Here is a 20,979-nt window from a genome sequence, read left to right as displayed (position 1 = left end):
TGTCTAAATGGAGAGTTAATGTCCTGCTGAACATTTTCAGACAGATCCCCAAATGACATGATGATTATGTCCCACAGAGGCCCCAAGACTCGACAAACTTAGTGTTTCTCTGGGACCAAGGCAAATTAAAATATGTAATATCTGCTATCACACAGTTACGCAGAAAGCATGCATTTCCTTTCCTACCTCTCTACGCTAATTGTCACATTAAAGTCAAGATGAAATAAAAAATTTCCCTTTAACCCTTTGAGATCACATTAACGGTCATATTGCGCACAAGATATGGTAGCACATTTTTTATTCAATCAATTTCTTCGTATTTTTATATCAAAAATCCAGTCATCTTATCTTTCTGGAAAACAAAATAAGAACAGAGGTTACAAAATCTAGTACCAACACATTTCAACCAATAATATCCTGACATCTTCAGTTACACTGCAGCTCTCTGTCTAACCAGAGAACAGGCTGTTAGCTCAGTGCTCCTCCCCAGCTGTGATGCTCTCCCCCGGGGCCACAGGCGGCGTCACAGTCAGGCTTCCCGGTCACGGATGTTGTGCTGTCGCTGGCAGGCTAACCAGACAAAGGTCACTGCTACATCCACTCAGCACATAAGCAAACTTATGATTAAGATGTATGTCTAGTTAGTACACTGAAGACAATTTGCAGTATCGATTCTTTTCTTTATTTAAACACAGATTAATCCAACTGCCTCTATCTGTAGCAACCAACGATGCTGCTCTACATTCAAGGGTTTGACCTTGAGATTCTGCACACTTGCTTCTTAAAACCCTCTGTAGTTCATTTGTAGACTTACCCCCCTCTCCCTTTTGATGCACCCCTGTGTGTTAAAATGCAAACTACATACAAATCTTATCTGGGTAATGAAAAAACACACGTTACGTAGCCACTCGGCATGCGCCACAATCAGAATGTGATCTTCTTTGCTTGACCACTGGGCTTGCATTTTGATTTGACTTACAGTAAGTATGAGTCATCCAGGTGAAAATACACTCTATGCAGTGTGCCTGTATCTGAGAAAAAGGTATCCACCTGAGGGATGAATTACGTCATCGGCAAGGACAGAGGCATCATCACCAGGGGTAGAAATATACACGTAAACGTAGACCGTCACCGTAGAAACTTCATAGTAGGAACGTCATATGTCTAGAAATAGCAAGTAAAAATGTCATTACATCACAGCAAATAGAAACATCCTTATTGGGAATAAACACACATTCATTGCAGTAGAAATATAATCGTTGTGCACAGAAATGTAATTACTCATAGAAATGTGATCTGTACAGCAAATTGCCACGATAATCCTTTAGGTTAGGAAATGGTTTGACATTTGTGGTCGCAGTAGGTCAATGGTTCTATTCTGAGCCGGGTGAGGATACAATCGTACAAAGTATTTATTAAGGCCCGACTGTGTGGTTGTGATTGTGTAAAGCTTGCATGTTTGCAGGGTGATCATGGGACACTTTCTGGTCTATCTTGAGATCTTGGGGAACAGTGTTGCTGGCAGCAGCTTCCCCAGCAGGAGCTCAGAGAGAAAACTTTCTGCTCCTCCCAGCCTTGGCGGCGCCGCTCTGCCGGCCTTCGCTACTGAACAGTTTTGCTGAGCTCACATTGTGTTTGAGACCACAGTGAATGGTATAGGTTGAAGCTCACAAGACAAAAGACACAATATGTAACGACCATTCTACAAACAGACATTCCCACATATTTCAATTTTAAAAAATGAGGGCGCTAGCGAACATGCATTTGTATTTGGAAGTCACAACATGTAGCTATTCCTGTAAACTGTCACAAGAGGCTCTAGTTTTTTTCATCTGAGTTAAAAAAATATATAATTTGTCAGGCACATCATCTGATCTAGAAATCAGCAGAAGATGATAAAAATAATAATATGAATAGTCAAATATTTTTTACCACAGCAGTTTTTTCCAGTAAACTGTGTGTTGTATTTCTTCTCATCAAAAATTGATACCTAGAGTTGTTTATTATTATTATTATTATCTCCCAACCCGATGTTAAAGCAGGAGAGCAGCAGGCCTAATTGCTGTTTTGAAAACGAATCAACATGCTCAGCTCCATTATGTTCATCTGGTTGCTGAATCCTCAAAACACGTCAGCAGAAAAACCATTAATAGGAAAGCACTCACATCAAGTAATTGATAGATAGATAGATGTTAATGCAGACACCGTTCAGCGTGCAAACTAACACTAGCATTTCTAATTGCTATTTTAACCATGCAAAATAAATATCCATAGAACAAAATAGCCATGCATGTTGGTTTCTATCCTTGAGGTTCCTATTAGCGGCTGCCAGCAGAAGCGGCTTTTCAAACGGCCGCTCAGTGGCTTCAAATGACAATGTGAGGCCTTAAGGGATGTTGTGTGAGCGTAGGAAGTGTTAAATCTCTCGTACCTGCACGAAACCCATCCTGCTGGTTGCCGTTAGCATTAAAGCATCTCTGAAAGCTACGAAACACCCTGCAGATATAAGACCAGCACTACAGACAATGTAATTGAATCAGGTTTTGTTGCACAGAGTAACAGATGGTGACTTGAACCAGAGTGAGATAACAGGAAGATTTAAATGTTGTTATCGTGACATTTTTAGGTAAAGTTGTAATGTGAAGCAGCAGTTTGTGTGCTAATACGCCCCGTTAAGAGCAGACAGAATTATCCCTATTGCTGACCAGATCTTGTTGCCAGATCTTGCTGCATCTAGACATGTGTGTGAGGATGCTATCAGCCCACTGGATGCTGTTTAACAGGTCAAAATGTGCTTTTGCAAGCCTTCTGTTTCTATGGAATGAAGGCAAATGCATTTAAAATGCTCCCACTGCTGTCTGCGAAAGACACAAAAATAAACTGCCGCTTGTGTTTCATAATCTACTGAAAAATGGGCCATTTTCACTGCTAACAATGAAGGGATTAGAAGGGAAACGTCAGACATGCCGTTATGAAATCTTCAGCACCATCTCAAGAAATATAGCAGGGAAGAGTATATTTTTGAGGATATGCTGTACCAGCCTCATAAGGGTTCAAAAGGTTTTTAAATTGATAAAAAAACAAGGCTGCACTGATGTCTGACAACTTCACTCATTTTTCCTAAACTGTTATTTAATTGAGTAAGACAATTTATTTGAATTTTAAAATGAATCCTATTACATTTTCACTGTGCTGAGCAAAAACACCTCTGGTATAAAGTGTGTTACCGTATTGTTCTCATTAGCAACCAACTCTGATTACATACAGTCAGTGACATTTAGCAAGCTAATTAGCTTAACAGGTCTGCGGTCCCCCCATCCACTGATTTGCAAACAGTTTACATAACAGGTTATGGTGCGTCAGTTGAAAAAAGGTAAACAAAAATATTTGGAGTTCTGGTTTTGGGCTGGTTTTGTTGCACAGACCTAGCAAAGCTGGGCTATATGTGTTAGCTCTCGCTACACTAGTCCGCTACACTAGTCTGCTACACTAGTCCGCTACACTTGTCTACCAACTAACTAGTCCACCAACTAACCATGCCAGTAGTCATTTCCCCACGCTTGTAGACAACGCATATTTAGCCAAGACGCAAGGAGGATTTCCGCTGTCCCACTTTATGGTATGACCAGTCTTTAGTTTTAGAAAAAAAGGAAATACTACCGTTGAGTTTGTGTTCTGTTAGTTTCAATGAGAAATGCTAACTTTGTTTTGTCACAGTAACATGATGGTTAAAGCAAACGAACAAAGTGACCATTATGGGATAATGGTGAATGCTGAAATATGGAGTAACAGGAGCATAGGTTGATTAAAAAAAGTAAATAATATGATTCAGCAATGTCCATGACAACATTTACAGTATCTAAAATATGGCAACATTAGCAGGACCACAAACACCTGTAGCATCAAAACCCCTTAGAACAATGTGTGATAATGTAAAAAGAGAAAACTCTTGTAGAAGTCTGTATGTTGCAACAGAAATGTACTGCAGTCATCACGATTGACTTAGGTGCCGCAAGTTGCTGCCTCTGGATTATTAGCCCAGCATCTTTCAGGTGTATTCACCTGCTTAGATGTCATTTCTGTTGTTTCTTCAGGCCACTGTGTGATTGACCATATTTGTCAAAAATGACATATTGCCTTGATCTCACATGATTTAGGTCACACGTCAACCTGCATTGGTGGATATGTGTATGTGTGTTTTCCTTTTTGTTTGTCCAGCATGTGTGTTTGTCCACATTATAATAATGACTGTGCGGCTGGCTCTGTTTTAAATGTGCTGTTTACTGTACCTTCTAACACAGATTGTATGTGGGAGATTGAATGACTCTGTGTGTGTGTGTGTGTCTGTCTGTGTGTGTGTGTGTGTGTGTGTGTGTGTGTGTGTGTGTGTGTGTGTGTGTGTGTGTGTGTGTGTGTGTGTGTGCGTTTGTGTGTAAGTGTGTAAGGGAGAGGCCAGCTGGATGGGCCTGGTATTGGGTTACAGAAGGCATGGAGTAGTTTTTGCTCTTTGGACGGTCTGAGATCAATTAAGAGGGAGAGTGAGGGAGAAAGTGAGGGGGGTGATGAAAGAAATGGAGTGGATTAGCAAAGAGGAAATGACTGAACACTAAGTTGACAGGTGGAGGAGGAATAGTGGGAGGAGGAGAGACGGCGAGATAAAAAAGAAAAGAAAAGCAGAGGATATTGCAGGGGAGAGGTAATGAAACGGCCAGCGATGCAATAACCACAACAGCTGCTGTGTCACCGAAGAAAGAGTTGATTCTTAAAGGAATACGCTGATGCTCGGGCAAATAAGCACTCTGATTGAATAACCACAAGTTCCACCTTGATGGGCGTTCACTATTCAATATGCTGTTGCGGTTCTGAGGCAGCGCCCAGCTAAGTCAACAAAGAAAATAAATCAGTTTTAAAGGAAATTATTGAGGAGGATTAGCAATGAATCCCAACCAGCTTTAAAGAAAGCACACTCAGACTTATTCAAGGACAAGATAGTGTGAGATTTTTTTTTCTTTTGTTGCAGCAGTGTGGAAAGCACCCGTGCTGATGTATACACTGCACAGAAAACCAACACATTATTATTCAACAAGTGAGGGTTGCAAAGCTACTAATCAAATGTTGAAGAAGTCTCCTGCCGGGATAACCGTCTCCCACATTTGTTTGCTAACTGTCTCCAATTTGTGTTTGCATTGCGCATAGCAAATATTGCTTTCAATATCTCAAAGTCACTCCCACTCAAGGACAATTTGGACTTTTGGATAAAAGAGGTCCAGTAACCCAAAGACCTGTGAAAAAGTTAGCTTGAGATGATTCTAACCGAAATGTGTTTATTGTTAGTGAGTCAGGTGATTATAGGATGAGTAAGCAACAAAAACTACCGACAACAGAGCGTACACATATGAACCACAGCACGTAACACACAGTCGGCCTCGGTTTTTATGTGGTGGGAACGTGTATTATTAGTGTCATTGGATTATTTAAAGATGGGCTTAGCGCACCACTTAATCTTTTGCCATGATTTTGCCTTCTCTCACTGCCTTTGTTAAAGAGAGAATGGGACTTTTCTGTCTATGAGATCCATATAAAGATCATGTTTTGAAATCCACTGCCATTAAAATAAAATGCTGTTTTTAAGCAAAAGTCAGTTAATCAGTAATGAGTTTCACTTCAATCATTCATGTTTTTCAGAAACATTTGGAATAACATTCAATTTGTGAAGCTCCTTCATAGGAAGGATAACACATTCTGGAGACTGTCATTATGATTATGTCTTATTTTATACTCAGAATGTCATAGAAGTGTTTCAGGCTAAATAATAGAAATAAAAGATAATTTCTTTAAAAAAGCACAAACTGAAATCATCACTGAATCCAAGGACAAGCATTTACAATCAGCCTCCAAAAAAAAGTCAACGCAGCTCAAATTTAACGTTCTTCCGCTTTCAACCACGTCAAGCAAAACAGAACACAAAAACCCCAGCATTGTCATTGCAGGTGAGATTGAGAAATTCCAGATAAAGTTTGAAATGCGATGAATTGTTCCCACCAAATGGTGTGAAAATCTGTTCATAATTTGGTGCGATGTCAGACAGGCTAAGTGAGAGGAATAAAACATCCTCAGCAAAGAACACAAACATGTCAAAAGATGTGCTCATTATTTATTCTTCTGTCAGCAGGTCAGGATTGATTACCATTGACAGACTGTAGATGTACAACTCTATTTACATGTTATATGCTAATACTCAGCCGCTCTCATTACCTATTCCCAGTACCATCACCAAGTGATGACTTCCAAGTATTTCCTGCTCTAATTTAAAGCAGCGGGATGATTTGTCCTGTTCTTTCTGGGCAGGTCAATTGCTGTTTACTCTTCGGTGTTCTTAAAAATCTGAAGGGGGGGGAGAGGGGGGGTTAGCCAATGGCACGTGATACCATCCCTCCTAATTTTTCCTTTCTAATACGGCTTTTTTTAATAGGTAAGATGATGTGTTGTACATGTTTCCTAGACAGTTTGTGATGAAGTGAATGTGTTATAAGGAGGATTAGATCACTTAGAGATAGACTCTAAGCGTCACTTAAACCCATTAAGGTGATATTTATACTGCCCTGACTTCTACATATAGCTGCTGTAGCTCCCTATCCCTGTGTCTTTCACTTGCTCTCCTTTCCCTACCTGCCTCTATCCCCTTCTATCTCTTCCTCCCCCTCCCTCCCCACCCTCTCTTCCTCTCTGCGTCACCGTATCTGTGCATTGAGCATGAGTGTGTCTGCTGCGTGTGTGAGTGCTTAATGACAGCGGTGCAGAGGCGGCTTGGATGGTGGCTAAAACAGAAGCTGTCCTCCTCTCTCTCTCTCTCTCACACACACACACACACACACACACACACACACACACACACACACACACACACACACACACACACACACCCAAACAGAATAACTGTTATTTAAGGACTTGAGCTATACTTGCTCATTTGAGAAAAAAAAGCCTTGGAGAGACTGATGGGTGGAGTAGACGAAGGGAAAGATGGAGGGAGTGCAGACGGAGAAAGAGAGCGGAAAAGAAGGGAGGCACCCTAGTGATGGAAAGATGAGAGAGAGAGAAGCAGGAGGAGGATGAGGGGGATGATGTCATCTTTTAACCCTGTACCGCTCCTCTCTCCTCCCTCCTGGTTCCTCCCCAGATTATTCCTCTTCTCCTCTCCTCTCCTCTCCCTCTCCAGCAGCACTATATTTAGATGTGTGCAGCTGTGTGTGTGTGTGTGTTTTGATGCTGTTGCAGGGTTGGCACTGCTCATTCTTACATATGTGCTCCTTTCATCAAGCCCACCCACCCCTCTCCCTGCTCTCGCTCTCACCATCTTTTCTACGTCACATGCTATCTTTGCCCTCTCCGTGCATCATGCTGACGTTTTTAAATTTAAATATTACTTTTTTTTATCAGCATCTTCGTCCTTTGTTTATTTAAGGATACGTCTGCAGATATGCCTTTATTTCCTTGTTGTCAACAGAGCCCATGAAAAGACCAACAATTAATTGATCAGAAACAAGTATGGCACGAGTGTCTTTTCACACAATTCCTTTCCAAAACACACTGATGAGCCACTGTTTCATCGGGTGGCATGAGCATTCATTACAATTAACATGGGCACTGTAGTTTATTCATGAGTTTATTTTGACTAAATACCACACACTGTCCTGCTGCTGCAAATATTGCTTGTGCACCAAATGTGTTTCAATCCGCCACTGAACATAGTTCCAATAAATGCATTATTTACTCCTGTTGGAGTGTTGTTTCTTACGAAACTACATTGCCAGCTTTTATAGGAAATTAATTACACTGAAAAAAACGTTATGTCTTCAGGACCCAATGGGCTGGGGGCTGAGTGGTTCATCTTTTGCACTACAGCTTAATAGAGATTCAAAGGCCTGGGGAAGTGGGAACGTGGCTGAAAGGTGGGGCAGAGAGGCAGAATGGGCAAGAATAAACACAGCTGAGGACAGATGTTACGACAAGTGGAGCACATTACTCATTAACTCATTAGACTCCACTGAATGTCTGGCAATTTTATGTTGTATTAGCCAATGCTATGATACAGCATTCCTCAGTATCAGCATCATTTAAAGTGATCCAGTAACGTTCTAGACTGCATGCAGTATGTGAGCTAACTACCTGTCTCCTCTTGGACTTGAAACAATGTGTAAAAGGGCTATTTGACTTGTAGTATGTGTGAATTTGGACGGTTGATCGCTGTGTTTCTGTTATTGCTACAACATTCTTTTTTATTTGTGAAGACATTATTATTTTTCCATTTTAAATCTTACTATGAAGTCTAGTATACTTCGTAGGAGGGGAGAAAAAGACACAAACTGGTAAATGAATCATTCTTTGTGCATGTGGATTTTGAAAAGATCCTTTATCTGTACAGCATGAAGAATAACAGAGGCATAAAAGAAGAGTAATACAAAGCTTGAGGCACTGGAAGCTTACTCTAAAAGAAAAAAGAAAAAGAAAGTGTAATTGCTTTTCTCACCGACTGTTTTAATAAGCTTTTATAATTGTGGTAATGTAACTTTAATAATGGTGTGCCATGTTGATGATCCGTGTTTTAATCTCAAGGGATTTTTTGAGTTAATAAGGATGAATTAAATAAAGAAGTCAAATTGAACGACGTGCATTGCATGTTTTGGATTGTATCGTCACAGCTAGGCTTGTTACCCATTCAAAAATACATTTGGACTGTCAGAAACATGAATATAGCTCGTAAATGACTCGCGGTGATTAAGATCTTAGTTAGAACTCTAATCACTGCACTGACATGATATTAAAAGCTGCCTTGAATGAATAAGTCTGGAGCGACCTGCGCTGACCTAATAATAGCACCGCGAAGAGGAAACTAAAATCCACCTCACTCAGTATCTCCTCAGTTTGGTTTCTGCGCTGCATCATTGTGCACTGAGTTTGTTTTCTGATTTTATTTCTTACAAATATAAGCATTTTCTACCCGTGCTAAACATGATCATAGCCATTGGGGTAATATAGTGGCCAGTTTAGCAAACTCCGACAAACAAAATAAAGTTTTGGCTTATTTGCTTTGCCTTAAACTATGTGGCTCTGTCTCTCTCCCGACACTTAAAAAAAAAATCTTTCAGTTTATTTTCCTTTTCTCCCTCCCACACTTCCTCTCACATGACCCACCATGTCTCTTTCTCACCACCCATCTCACTGTCTGTCTCCCAAACCCACATACATGCTTTTTCTTTCCCTCCGTCTTTTCACCTCGCTCGCTACTTTTTTCTCAGTCCCAGCACGGCACATCTTCATACAATTACTCTCCATTAAAAATGGATTAGATTTCACCTTCACAGTCTGTGTACAGGGGAAGAACAGGAGGGAGTGGACAGCAAAATGGGGGCTATGAGAAATCAGGGGAGAAGGATGAAGAGATAGAAAGGTTAGGAAGGGGCATATTAGGAAGGGAAAAGAAGAGAAGTGGAGAAACGGAGGGAGGTGAAGGAGCGATGAAGAGTCAGGAGGATGAGAAGACTGAAGCAGCAGCTACCTCAAACCAGCCATGAGCGACATATACAGAGGGGCCGCCTCGCACATTTAGACTCACATTTGTTCTCGAAGCAAAGTCAGAATAAATAGTTCTTCCTTTTAAACTTTTCACACTTCTTTTTCGTGACCGATAGTCAGAAATTTGTGTGAACTTGTTTGTACACGTCTGTCCAGTCAATAAGAAATGGCTGCAATTCAAGAACAAATTGGACGCTCAGTACAGCTCAATGATGTCAACACTAGATGTAAAATGGGAAAAAAATAAAGGCCGGTCCTGCTATTCTGATCCTTTATACACAAACAACACACAATCGTCAAAAAAAACCAAGGAAAAGTTCAGAGAACTTGCCTGAATGGAGGACAATCTTAATTTAAATGTAATTTAACCCTATTGCATAAAGTTGCAAGTGAGCAATTCTGCGTCGTAATCTTGTGTTTATCTGTGTTTATTGTATAGCTTATATGACGATTTAAAAAAATGTTTTGTCAAGTGTCTTTGAGTACCACGAAAAGCGCTATATAAATTAAATGTATTATTATTATTATTATATTTTTGAGGTGTTTCCATATCACAAACCTGGGACTTCATCAAACAGCAATTTAGTAATTTCGTTATGCAAACTGAAAATAAATCCTGTTTAAATACAGATACTCTGTCCTGTCCCCATCTAAAGTATGGAAGGCATAGTTGGTCATAATTGAAAGAACAAAGGCCACTTTCAATGGTCTCTCCGAAGAACGTGTCTTGTGCCTCGACACATCAAGCAAAGGGCAGTGCTCGTCTATTGTTGTACAGTTTTGTGCCAAAGGGAGCAGATGGTCGTGGTGTACCCACAAGAGGTGAGGGGGTCTGGGGCTGGAAAAGCTCCAGTCTGCCTCCCTTACCCCTCCTGAGTTTCCCACCTGGGGGTTAAGAAGGGTTCAATCTAATCTGCTCCTGCTGCATGTCTGTGTGTGTGTGTGAGTATGGGATCATCCTCCGATAGTCTAGACTGCTTCCCAGTCATCAGTAATGCTGTATTCTTTACCTCTGACAGGCAGATAATTGGTTCAAGGGTTAGTTGTAAGTACAATGAGTAACCAATATATCCAATACACCATGGAGTTGAGTTTCTTTCTCAGAAAGGAGTCAATGGTCATTTTACCCTCCAGGCCTTATGAGGGTGACGTTAGTGGTTGTTTTGGATTGATTTAAATGCGGCAGGTGTATCTAATCAAGTGGGGCAGAGCTTTCCTTAGTCCTAATACTTTTGAATACAACCACCACTGTCCACTCCCTGACTGCCATGATTTCAACCCGACACAGAGTCTTAGGTCTATCCGTCAGGCTCAGCTGGACGTAAAAATCAAGCTATTGATCCCGGTAGGTTCACTGAGGTCAGCCAGACTTTTCCTAGACATGAATCTACATACAGCCTGGAACATCCGAGACGCTCAAAAACGTTTGCAAAGAGGATCCGTTTTTTATATTTTGTATATTTCTATATTATTATTTGTATTTCATCTAATGTAAACGTAATATATTATTGTTCCGACCAAACCTCACATTTATCTCACTTATAGGAATCTAAACATTGGATATTTCACTGCATGCTATTTTAGCTATCGAGTCATCAATCATCTGCTTACTCCGAAAAAGAACCAAGCATTCCCATTTGGTTGCTGTCAAAGCCTGCAACTCTCTAACTCTTTCTTCTTTTTTAAAAACTTTTTGCATGATGCTTTACAGGCTGAGCTGCTCAGTTCTCACACGCCCTCAGGCCCGTGGAACCAATTTAAAACTGACTGTGTGTGTTCAGTAATCCATGGGTATCATCCACTTTCTCTACATCTGAGAAAAGTGGTGTTTCTTCTTTTGAAGTGCAAGGTTTTAATCTGACGGCCGGCAGCAGGCCGTTTCATTGTGACGAACAGGTCTGGAGAACGAATCTGACAGGTAATAGGACTGAGATGCAACACAGCCCTCTGGAGGAAGGTGTGTGTGTGTGTCGGTGTGTACAAATGTGTTTGTGGAGTAATATTCTGCTCTCTTTCCCTCATTACGTTGCAGAGAAGATCGAGCCCGTAGAATATATCTCTGTGTACTCAAACACTCCCACTTTGTCAAACTATTCACTACCAAACACAAAGCGCCTTTCAGGAACGCCATTGGATAAGTCTGAGCTGCATTAGCCTTTTTTATTTTGGATTGTCCTTTAACCTATTTGTCTAACATGTCTCTTTCCTCTCTCTCTTTCCTCCCTCCTACCTCTCAATCACCCAGACGCCCCGGTGGCAGAGTTACACGACCTGTTCTGTAAGAAGCTGCAGCAGTGCTGCGTGCTGTTTGATTTCCTGGACTGCGTGGCTGACCTGAAGGGGAAGGAGATCAAGCGTGCGGCGCTCAACGAGCTGGTGGAGAGCGTGGCCACGAGCAGAGGAGTCCTCATAGAGCCTTTGTACCCAGAGGCTATAAAGATGGTAGGAGGGGAGGTTAGGGGTGGAAACAAGGACTATAGGGGATGGATGAAAGAATGGAAATTTAAAAAAAGGAACATTTGGGCAGATGCAGTGACAAACAGTCATCAATGTAGATGAGCAAATGAAATATAGAAAGCCAGAAAAACATTTACACAGGTCACTAGAGGCTATACACAGAAGTGGCGAGGAAAGGAGAGAGTGAGAGGCAGATCGATAAAGGGAGGAAAGGAAAGGAGAGATTAACACAAAGATCCAGAGGTCCCAGATGATAGAAAGTGGAGGAAAGGAAAAAGGGATTGAGGAAAGAAGGGAAAGCGAGCAGAGGATATAGCTTATGTAATGGAGTCACGGTACCCAGAGGAGATGAAAATGCTGATAGGGAAGAATGGAATGAGAGGAAAGTAGGCAAAGGCTTTAATGTGAAAAAACGCTTCGATATTTCAAGGGAAGTTTCTAATAAGTGCATAGGTTAGACTCCAAGTGTAATGCAGCAGAATACATGTAATACAGGAGTGGTTGAAGGCGACGAGAGAAACCAGATGACCCAGATGATGCTGCTCAAACATGGAATTGTTGTGGAACTTTAGTCTAATTATAGTTATGGTTTTAACCCTTTTTTAATCCAAGTGAGGTTTACATGGTCATGGGAAATGGGCCAATATCCTCCTGCAGGGAAAAGTATTACTAATGCAAACAGAAGTGTGGAGAGGGGGAAAGAACGGGAAAGAAAATAATTCTGAATTGGGGAGTTGAGATTTACCACATTTGCTTTTTGCAGTGCAGTTTATGCACTAAATGGCCAGTGGAAATGCTCGTGTTGAATAAATCATGACTTTGCGAGCAGTCAGTTTGCCCCAGTGGAAAGCATCAGACATGGCCGAAAATAGCTGACGTTATTTTTTGTGCTTGATTTAGTTGATAGTAACCCCATTAATTGTCCATTTAATACAATACTCAATTTGAATGATAACTGACATTCATCAGCTATTTTTCTACCCTGAGAGCTAATTTGGTGTGAAGTGATGCAAATCTGTGATGTGCATCGTGTTGAATAATCCGCATGATGAAGTCTAGCAATGAGTCAAAGGATGTCTTTGTCAGAGCTGTTGTTTTACCAAGACTCATAGACCTATTTTGGGGAAAATACAACTATTATATCACCTCGTTTTCATGTCAAGGCTATCTATAGCGTTAACAGGAATGTATACTGTCTCTTGGCTCTTTCTAATCTTCTTTCTATCTCTTCACCTCCTTCCCCTTCAACTTCACTTTTCCCTCTGACCTGCATCTCCCATCATCCTCTTTTCTCTTTCCACATCCCTCCTTAACGCTCATCCATTTTCCTCTTTTCCTCTTTCCATTTCCTTCCTCACACTCTTCCACGCGTTCCCATAACCCTCCTTCCCCTCCTCCTCCTTTGATTTGTGGTTTTCCAGATCTCGGTAAATATCTTCCGTACTCTCCCACCAAGCGAGAATCCAGAGTTTGACCCTGAGGAAGATGAACCAACACTCGAAGCCTCTTGGCCGCATCTGCAGGTACATACATACAATCCTGTCATGGTAGAAATGATGACAATTTTCTGACAATTTACATAACATCATGCATTTTACACCTCAGAGGTCTAGGGCAGTTTCTCTTGATTAAGATATGTTTAGCAAAATGAGTTGACTTTGGCTTTTTCTAGCTTTAAACAGTTTGGGAATTGTTGCGATGCTTTTGCATTGTTTTTAAAGTTAAAGGGAAACACAATGCATGTGTCAGTAATTGTCGTTAAAAATGGGCCCTGCTATATGTTATATACTATATTTGGGAGGTTGGACAATTCCATAAGGCACATAACTCCCACAAGGTGTTGGTTAATGCAGCGTTCAGCATTTATCTGCACATAAACATACCGTACTTGAGCCTGAGCGCCTTTAAATCACTTAAATCTGCTGTTTAAAGCAAAAATAATGTTGTGCCCAAATGTATTTTTATGTTTTATTAGCTGGATTTACAAACTGGGGCTCGAGCAAAAAAGAACATCACATCCTCTTTATTGGTGATGTTTGCCTAGTATTCAAGAAGATTACCGTGCTATGTTACCTAGAGCCGCTTTAAAATAAACTTTGTTTCACATTTTGAATAAAATACACTTTTGACTTCTTGCCAAGAGTTAGATGAGAAGATTGATACTGCTCTTGTATCTGTCTGGTCAATGTGAAGCCCCACCCTGCAGCTTGTTAGCTTAGCTTAGCATTAAGACTAGAAACAGGGGATAGAGCTAGCCTGGCTCTGTCTAAAGGTAAAAAAAAAAGCTGTATTTTATCACTACACTAGGCTAACCGGCTTCTGGTCTTCCTCATCAAACTGTTGCCAGGAAAATTAATAATTCCCAAAATATCCAACTATTCGTTTAGGATAAAAACATAGACACTACATTAGATCTAAACGCTTACTGTTTGTGTCTCCATCAGCTGGTGTACGAGTTCTTTCTGCGTTTCCTGGAGAGCCCGGACTTCCAGCCCTCCATGGCCAAACGCTACGTTGACCAGAAGTTTGTCCTGCAGGTAATTGTCTCTCCCTCCTTGCGGTTTGTCAAATCCAAAGCTTTTAAGATGTTTCTAAAGCGGCGATAAATGGAAAGCTATAAATAAATGAAGCTCTTCCTTGAAACAGCAGGTATTGCAGAACCTAATATTCTGGAGTGCTCTTAAATGTTATGATCTAAGTTGGGGCATATATAAAAAAAATGACGAAAAGACTCTGCAGTTCTTGTTGTACAACTTTTGGGTTTAATATCTTGCTTTATCTTTGAAAGATATTAGTATGAATCAGTTTATGTAATAATAATTTTGCTCAGCAGATGGTAAAAATAACACCATGAAATGTTTTCACGCAGAATAATAACAAATACTCATGATAGATGGTCTTTGCCTCCTGTTGTACTGTAAGATTATAGATTAGTTTTGTATTCTAGAATAATTCATATCATGTTACGGTTAGGGTTTGGCTGCAGGAGTGAGGAGGTTAGAGTAATGAATGCACTCAGAAAACGTTCCCGCAAGAACCATAAAACAAACCCACTGTATTTGTGTCTGTAATTATCACGTGTGTGTAGCTCCTGGAGCTGTTTGACAGCGAGGACCCCCGGGAGAGGGAGTACCTAAAGACCATCCTGCACCGCGTCTATGGAAAACTACTGGGCCTCCGAGCCTACATCCGCAAACAGATCAACAACATCTTCCTCAGGTATGGGCGGCCTCCCACCAGTCCTCTGCATAGGATTTAAGGGTGCTTGCTATTTATAGCATTTTAACATCAAACACCCACCAACAAAGACCATCAGCAGGGCGAAAGCTGTGTTTTTGAACTCCATAATGCGTTGTTTTAGCTTGGTGCATTGGTCATTAAAGTACAAAACAGGAATGAATTTGACTGATTTATCAGTATTGGAAGAGTGTAATAACGTCACACATTGTTTGGTTGCCCTCTTTGCTCGTGTTCAAGTCACACGAGACACATGGAAATTTAGGCTAAATTAGTACATTAGTGCTACATATTTAGAGTGACAAGTGAAACCAGCCTCAAACAGCGAACAGCTCCTTATTATTCAGCTGCATCAAAACTAGAAATAATAGTGGGTTTTCTTAGTATCTTTCAGTGGGGATGGCTTTGCACCCATTTGGTCACCAATTTGTTGGTACTTCCGTAGTTCTTTTGCTGACTGTGAACTTCATCTAGTTGACTGAAGTTATCAGTTTTTTTGCACTAAGCTGCTCGTAATTACTGTGTGGACTGAACCATCTACCAAGAGAAAGATGGGGTTAAAGGGACATGTCATCTAAATGTTTGCTACATGCAGTATTTTCTAGATAAACTAGTGTTCTATCACACATGCACACAAACAGGCACGTTGCCTGACTGTCCACATCTGCACTCACTACATCACTAATGCATCCCCAGCTTGCATCTATCCTGAGAGTTAAATCGTCGTGTGGTGACTCAAATTACATCAAAATAATTGGTTAAACAGCTCTGACTAACAAGAGTGCTGTGATGTACAGTCATGTTTCATCATTGCCCTTCACCAAGTGTGGCTGTATTGTTGTGATTGCAATGTAATTCAAGCACAGGAGGACAGCGATGCTGCAATGCACTCTATTTCTGTCTCCGTTAACTGGTTTCAGTGTCATTGTTTGTACATTTTGACAGCTAAAAGTTGCGGAATAAGCATTAACGTGCTTTACTGATAATGCAATCCCTTCCTCTATCACATAATCACAGAGGTATTAGAGTTGTGTTTCAGAAATCATTTTTATTATCAATTCCTAAGGAATGTCAGGAATGCCAGCAAGGGAATTGTATGCATTTGTAATTTATGTGAACAAAATATGTTTGACTATTTCAAGAATTGCAGTCCCTCATTTATTCCCTGTTACTTTTGCTTCTTCTGCTGATGCATCATTGCAAGTCACTCTATGTGTGTCTGTTCTATCTGATCTTCAGGTTCATATATGAAACTGAGCACTTCAACGGTGTAGCGGAGCTTCTGGAAATCCTCGGCAGGTTCGTGTGAAATCATGCAGACACACTTTGGGGCAAACATCACAGCTCTGGAGGAAAAGGATGCTTTGTAGTACATCATGGCTTAATGAATGCATTTGGAGTTGAGTGTGAACACACAGACACATAGTGTACTTGGCCAGCTGCTCCTATCCATGAGACAGCTGGTAACTCGCTGATTTAAGCAACTACGAAAGATGGTGACGAAGCACAACCACTTCTGCAACTGCTCAACACAAAAAACTATTTATTAGCCATTTATTATTGTTACCTCGTTTTTATCAGGCAAACACAACTGTGGCTGCAAAGAAAAATTTGTTTAAAGGCAGGTGAAAGGGGGCAAGGATGATAGAGTAAAGGTGGGCGGTGGCAGGAAGGAGAGTCATAAAGTAGAGCGAGTATAAATACGTAAATGAGAAATGACTCAGAGGTTTGTATAGTTTGTCAATGTGTCTCTGAGGCCAGTGAGAGAAATATGAGGAAGATGGAAAGGAGGGAGCCAGGGAGGAAGCCAAACTGGTAAACAAACATGTCTTGCTCTCCGCCTGTACTCGTACGCAAATGAATGGGAGCAAGAACAGAGAGATGACAGTAATAATGACAAATAAAGGGAGAGAGAAAATGGAGGATGCACACAAACAAGATTGGTGTATCTAGTCTGTTTACAGTCTCACTCCCTCCGAACATAGAATGTTGTTAAAGGAAAAGTTCAACATTTTGGGGCGAAACACAGAAATGAACCTCATGTCTGCTTTACTAAACTGGAGTCAGGGCTAGCTTGTCTTAGCATAAAAACTGGAAGAAGGGGGAATAGCTGGCCTGGCTCTGTCCAACGTGCAAACATATTGGAGACAAAAGACATGGTAAAGTGTACACCAGGCTAATATACAATATGATTTTGTAATGTCACTTCAGTGTGTGTCTGTATTCATATAATATAATGTAGAGCAAGAGTCAATGAAACATACTAACATAATATACTTTAATATGCTACATTATGATGTATATTGAATATGAGACAAGGTGTAGGAGTGTAGTTTTAGCAGTATATTAGGCCAATTGTATAGTACACCAGTATGACATAGTGTACAATATCACATAATATAATTCTAGTATAGTACAGCAACAAAGAATTGCATAGAATATCGAATGGTATCATATAGTAGAATATACACTATAGCAATATATATAAATATATATATATATATAAACAATGTTAGCTGGCGAGGTAGGAAGCATGGGGCCTTGTTAAGTTAAATACAGGAGAGGTTGCTGTGTCTTTATTTGCATTTCTTTGTCCTCTATTATTCAAGACAATCGTTAAATATTTCTTACTGACGTCCTACATAGAAGTAGTGGAAGAGAATTAACAAGGTGGCCGAGTTTAAAGAGACAGGCGGCACTCGTTTGTCTGAGTTTGGATTATTACTCAGCATTAATGGGAAGAACGTTAGCTAACGTTATTAGCATGACCACACACTTCAGTTGCTAACTATGGCAGCAGGCTAGCCGCTGTTAGTTCAAGCTACATGACAACCGAACCAGCCAGCGAAGTAGAAAGTGGCCTTGTAATGCTGACGTGCATCAAAGGAGAGAGTGGTTACGGTTCCTCTCTTGGAACGATTGAGACAAGGAGAAATGGAACGGGACAGGGAGTAAGTAAAAGTAAGCAAACAAACAAATGGAGTCAATAAATATGAATTTCTCTCAAGGGCAGTCTGCGCTGGAATCTAGCTTGTTTCCTCTTTTCATTATTACACACTAATAAGAAATAAAAGGGTGATTTGTTTGCTGGAACATTTAGCGAAACATCTTTTTCCTCAGTATTTCCCAACATAAAGGATAAAGAGGTTCAGAATCTGATTCATTTCTTCCAACCCATGGCCACCTGATTGAACAAGCAAATGAAAAAAATTATCGATGACTTTTGATGAGTTAATGCAGAGAACAGAGAGGGAGGGAGAGGAGAGGCTGAATTCAAGGTGAGAAAATATGGAGGGATGAGGGACGGAGTGAGTGAACAGTGAGTCAGAAGAGGAGGAAGGAGGAGCGAGAACAGGAGAGGAGAGAGAGGTTTGTATTCATGTTGGTGGTAACAGAGGTATTTATAGCTCCTCCCACACACAGAGAGAAGAAGAGAGAGAGAGAGAGAGAGAGAGATGGGTGAGGGAGGATTCATTGTACAGAAAGAGAGAGAGAGAGGAAGAAGACAGGAGGCAGAAAAAAAGATTAGAGGAAGAGCAGAATTGAGATATTATTGAAGAAATGTTCCATTAAACAAAGATGTTATTTGGCAGACAGACAGAGACACAGACGAACACACAGACAGACACACAGACAGACAGACAGACTGACAGACACACAGACAGACACACAGACAAACAGACAAACAGACAGACACACACAGACAGACAGACAGGTAGACAGGTAGACTGATACAGAAAGACTGAGACTTGCCAAGTTTAGTTCCCACTCTTCGTCCCTCAGGAGGCTGAACTACCTCCATGTCAGTCAGTGTAGTGGTGAATAGAGCGGCCCACACATTTGTCCAGTCACTTGGAAATGTACACAGCACAAGAATAGACTCCACCACAACGCACATGCATACCCACATGTGAATCATTGATTTGAAGAGTAACATGTGATGACTTTATGTGAATACATATTCATCAATTCTGCTGCTGTCTATCGAGTTAAAACACTAAAAAACACCCCCTTGTAGTTTTACCCAGTAAAAAGCAAGCATGTGTGTGTAGAGTGAAAGTATTTAACTGTAACTCCTTCCCTCCAGCATCATAAATGGCTTCGCCCTGCCCCTGAAGGCTGAACACAAGCAGTTCCTGGTTCGGGTCCTCATCCCGCTACACACGGCGAAGTCCCTTTCCATCTTCCACGCACAGGTCAGTGACATTTGCCTGCGTGCTCCAGTATTTGAAGTTCTTTGGTTGCATATAACTTGAGTATTAACACCAGCTTCCTTTGATTCCTTATGGTGTTAAAACCGTTGACACCCATATATGCTTTATGTAACACCGCCAATACAATTACACAGAACCAAATGTGTTTATAGACGCCATGTCTACAGCCACAGACAGATGTGTATTTAATAGTCTGTTGTACTGAGGCATGCTTTATTGTAGGTTTGAGAGACCCTACTTATCCAAATATCACAGACTCAAACTGGGTTGTTGCTAATATTCTGGTTCTCTATTACAAAGAGATCCAGGTCTTTTTCGCACCTTGACAAACATGAATGTCTCTCAAATGCTAGCAGTGATTCCTGCAATGTGTGAAATGCAACACTAGGAGGCAGAGTTGGGTCACAAATAAAACTGCAGAGCGATGAGCTCGCTGTTGAATTACACTCAGTGTGTGTGTGTGTGTGTGTGAGTGTGTGTGTGTGTGTGTATTTGGTTTCTTTGGTGTGTGTGTGTGTGTGTAATCGTAATATTTGACGACACAGATGGCAGCCAATCTATTGTGTGTGTTTGTGTGTGTGTTTTTGTGTGTATGGGCATTTTGTTTGTGCCACACATTGTTTGGTCTGCAGAAGGTGCAGTTTGTACAGAGGTATGTGTGTGTGTGTGTGTGTGTGTGTGTGTGTGTGTATTCTGGGTTTCAGCATCACCGTGGCCTACATTTCTCCTCCCTGTGGTTCACACACATACATTATTCACACGCTCAAACACACACTCGGTTTGACAGGGTCACAGGGGATACATGCGGGTGGACAGAAGTTTTGCTAGGTGTGGCTGTGAGTGACCCAGATCTGGATCTAAATATCAAAATATAATATCACAGCAGCACTTAATCTCCTTAAATGTTCTTCACTAGTGTGAAATACATTTGAATCATCCTAACAGTAGCTTATGAAGGGTTTTTTATTTTTAATTAATGTCACGGAATTGTAGTTACAGCTGTTAGAGCTACATTTTGAAGCCGCAACATGGTTACACATAATGTTTCAGTGAAAAGCAAATGCGGTGTTTTCATTTTCTAAGTGCAGATCAGTCTGTTCTGTTTTGAAATTGGAACTGAAATAAAAACTTGGTTTTGCTGAGAAACCAGTATACCCTTGGTATTTGTTTTGACTTGTTACCTATTTGGTCCCTTACTTTACTGAAGGGATATTTTAAGTGTTGCCCAGCGTACGTATATATTTTTTGTCCAAACTTGCAAGGCCGGAACTCGTAATTGGATTGGTGCAATATCAGTATGGGCGGAGAGAAAAAATGGTTTGTGATCCACAGACACACTGAAAGTTAAACAGCTGTGGTCTGACGTTGTTAGCCATTGCTCAATCCCATTCATACCTATGCTCATCCTTGACTCCTGAGGTTACAGGTTACTGGCTGCTTTGAGTTTTGACAGCCTGGACCACTGGTTCAATGCTAGCTAGCCCCCCTTCTTGGT

At 40.9% G+C, this 20,979-nt stretch overlaps 1 protein-coding gene across 1 annotated transcript in view; it reads left to right on the top strand.

The window, feature by feature from the left end:
• The window catches only part of ppp2r5b (protein phosphatase 2, regulatory subunit B', beta), a gene marked incomplete at both ends in the record, with an annotated part of 29,983 nt that overhangs the window by 3,696 nt on the left and 5,308 nt on the right, over positions 1-20,979 (top strand). Inside the window, 6 exons of the mRNA XM_079216320.1 lie at positions 11,822-12,018; positions 13,455-13,556; positions 14,478-14,570; positions 15,122-15,252; positions 16,510-16,569; positions 19,358-19,466. Coding sequence (XP_079072446.1) covers positions 11,822-12,018; positions 13,455-13,556; positions 14,478-14,570; positions 15,122-15,252; positions 16,510-16,569; positions 19,358-19,466 — 692 coding nt within the window. The remainder of the gene's footprint in view (positions 1-11,821; positions 12,019-13,454; positions 13,557-14,477; positions 14,571-15,121; positions 15,253-16,509; positions 16,570-19,357; positions 19,467-20,979) is intronic.

The sequence above is a fragment of the Taurulus bubalis genome (genome assembly GCF_910589615.1).
Source record: "Taurulus bubalis genome assembly, chromosome: 3".
Classification (NCBI taxonomy): domain Eukaryota; kingdom Metazoa; phylum Chordata; class Actinopteri; order Perciformes; family Cottidae; genus Taurulus; species Taurulus bubalis.
The sequence above is the reverse complement of the archived record's forward strand: the minus strand, read 5'-3'. Positions and strand labels throughout refer to the sequence as shown.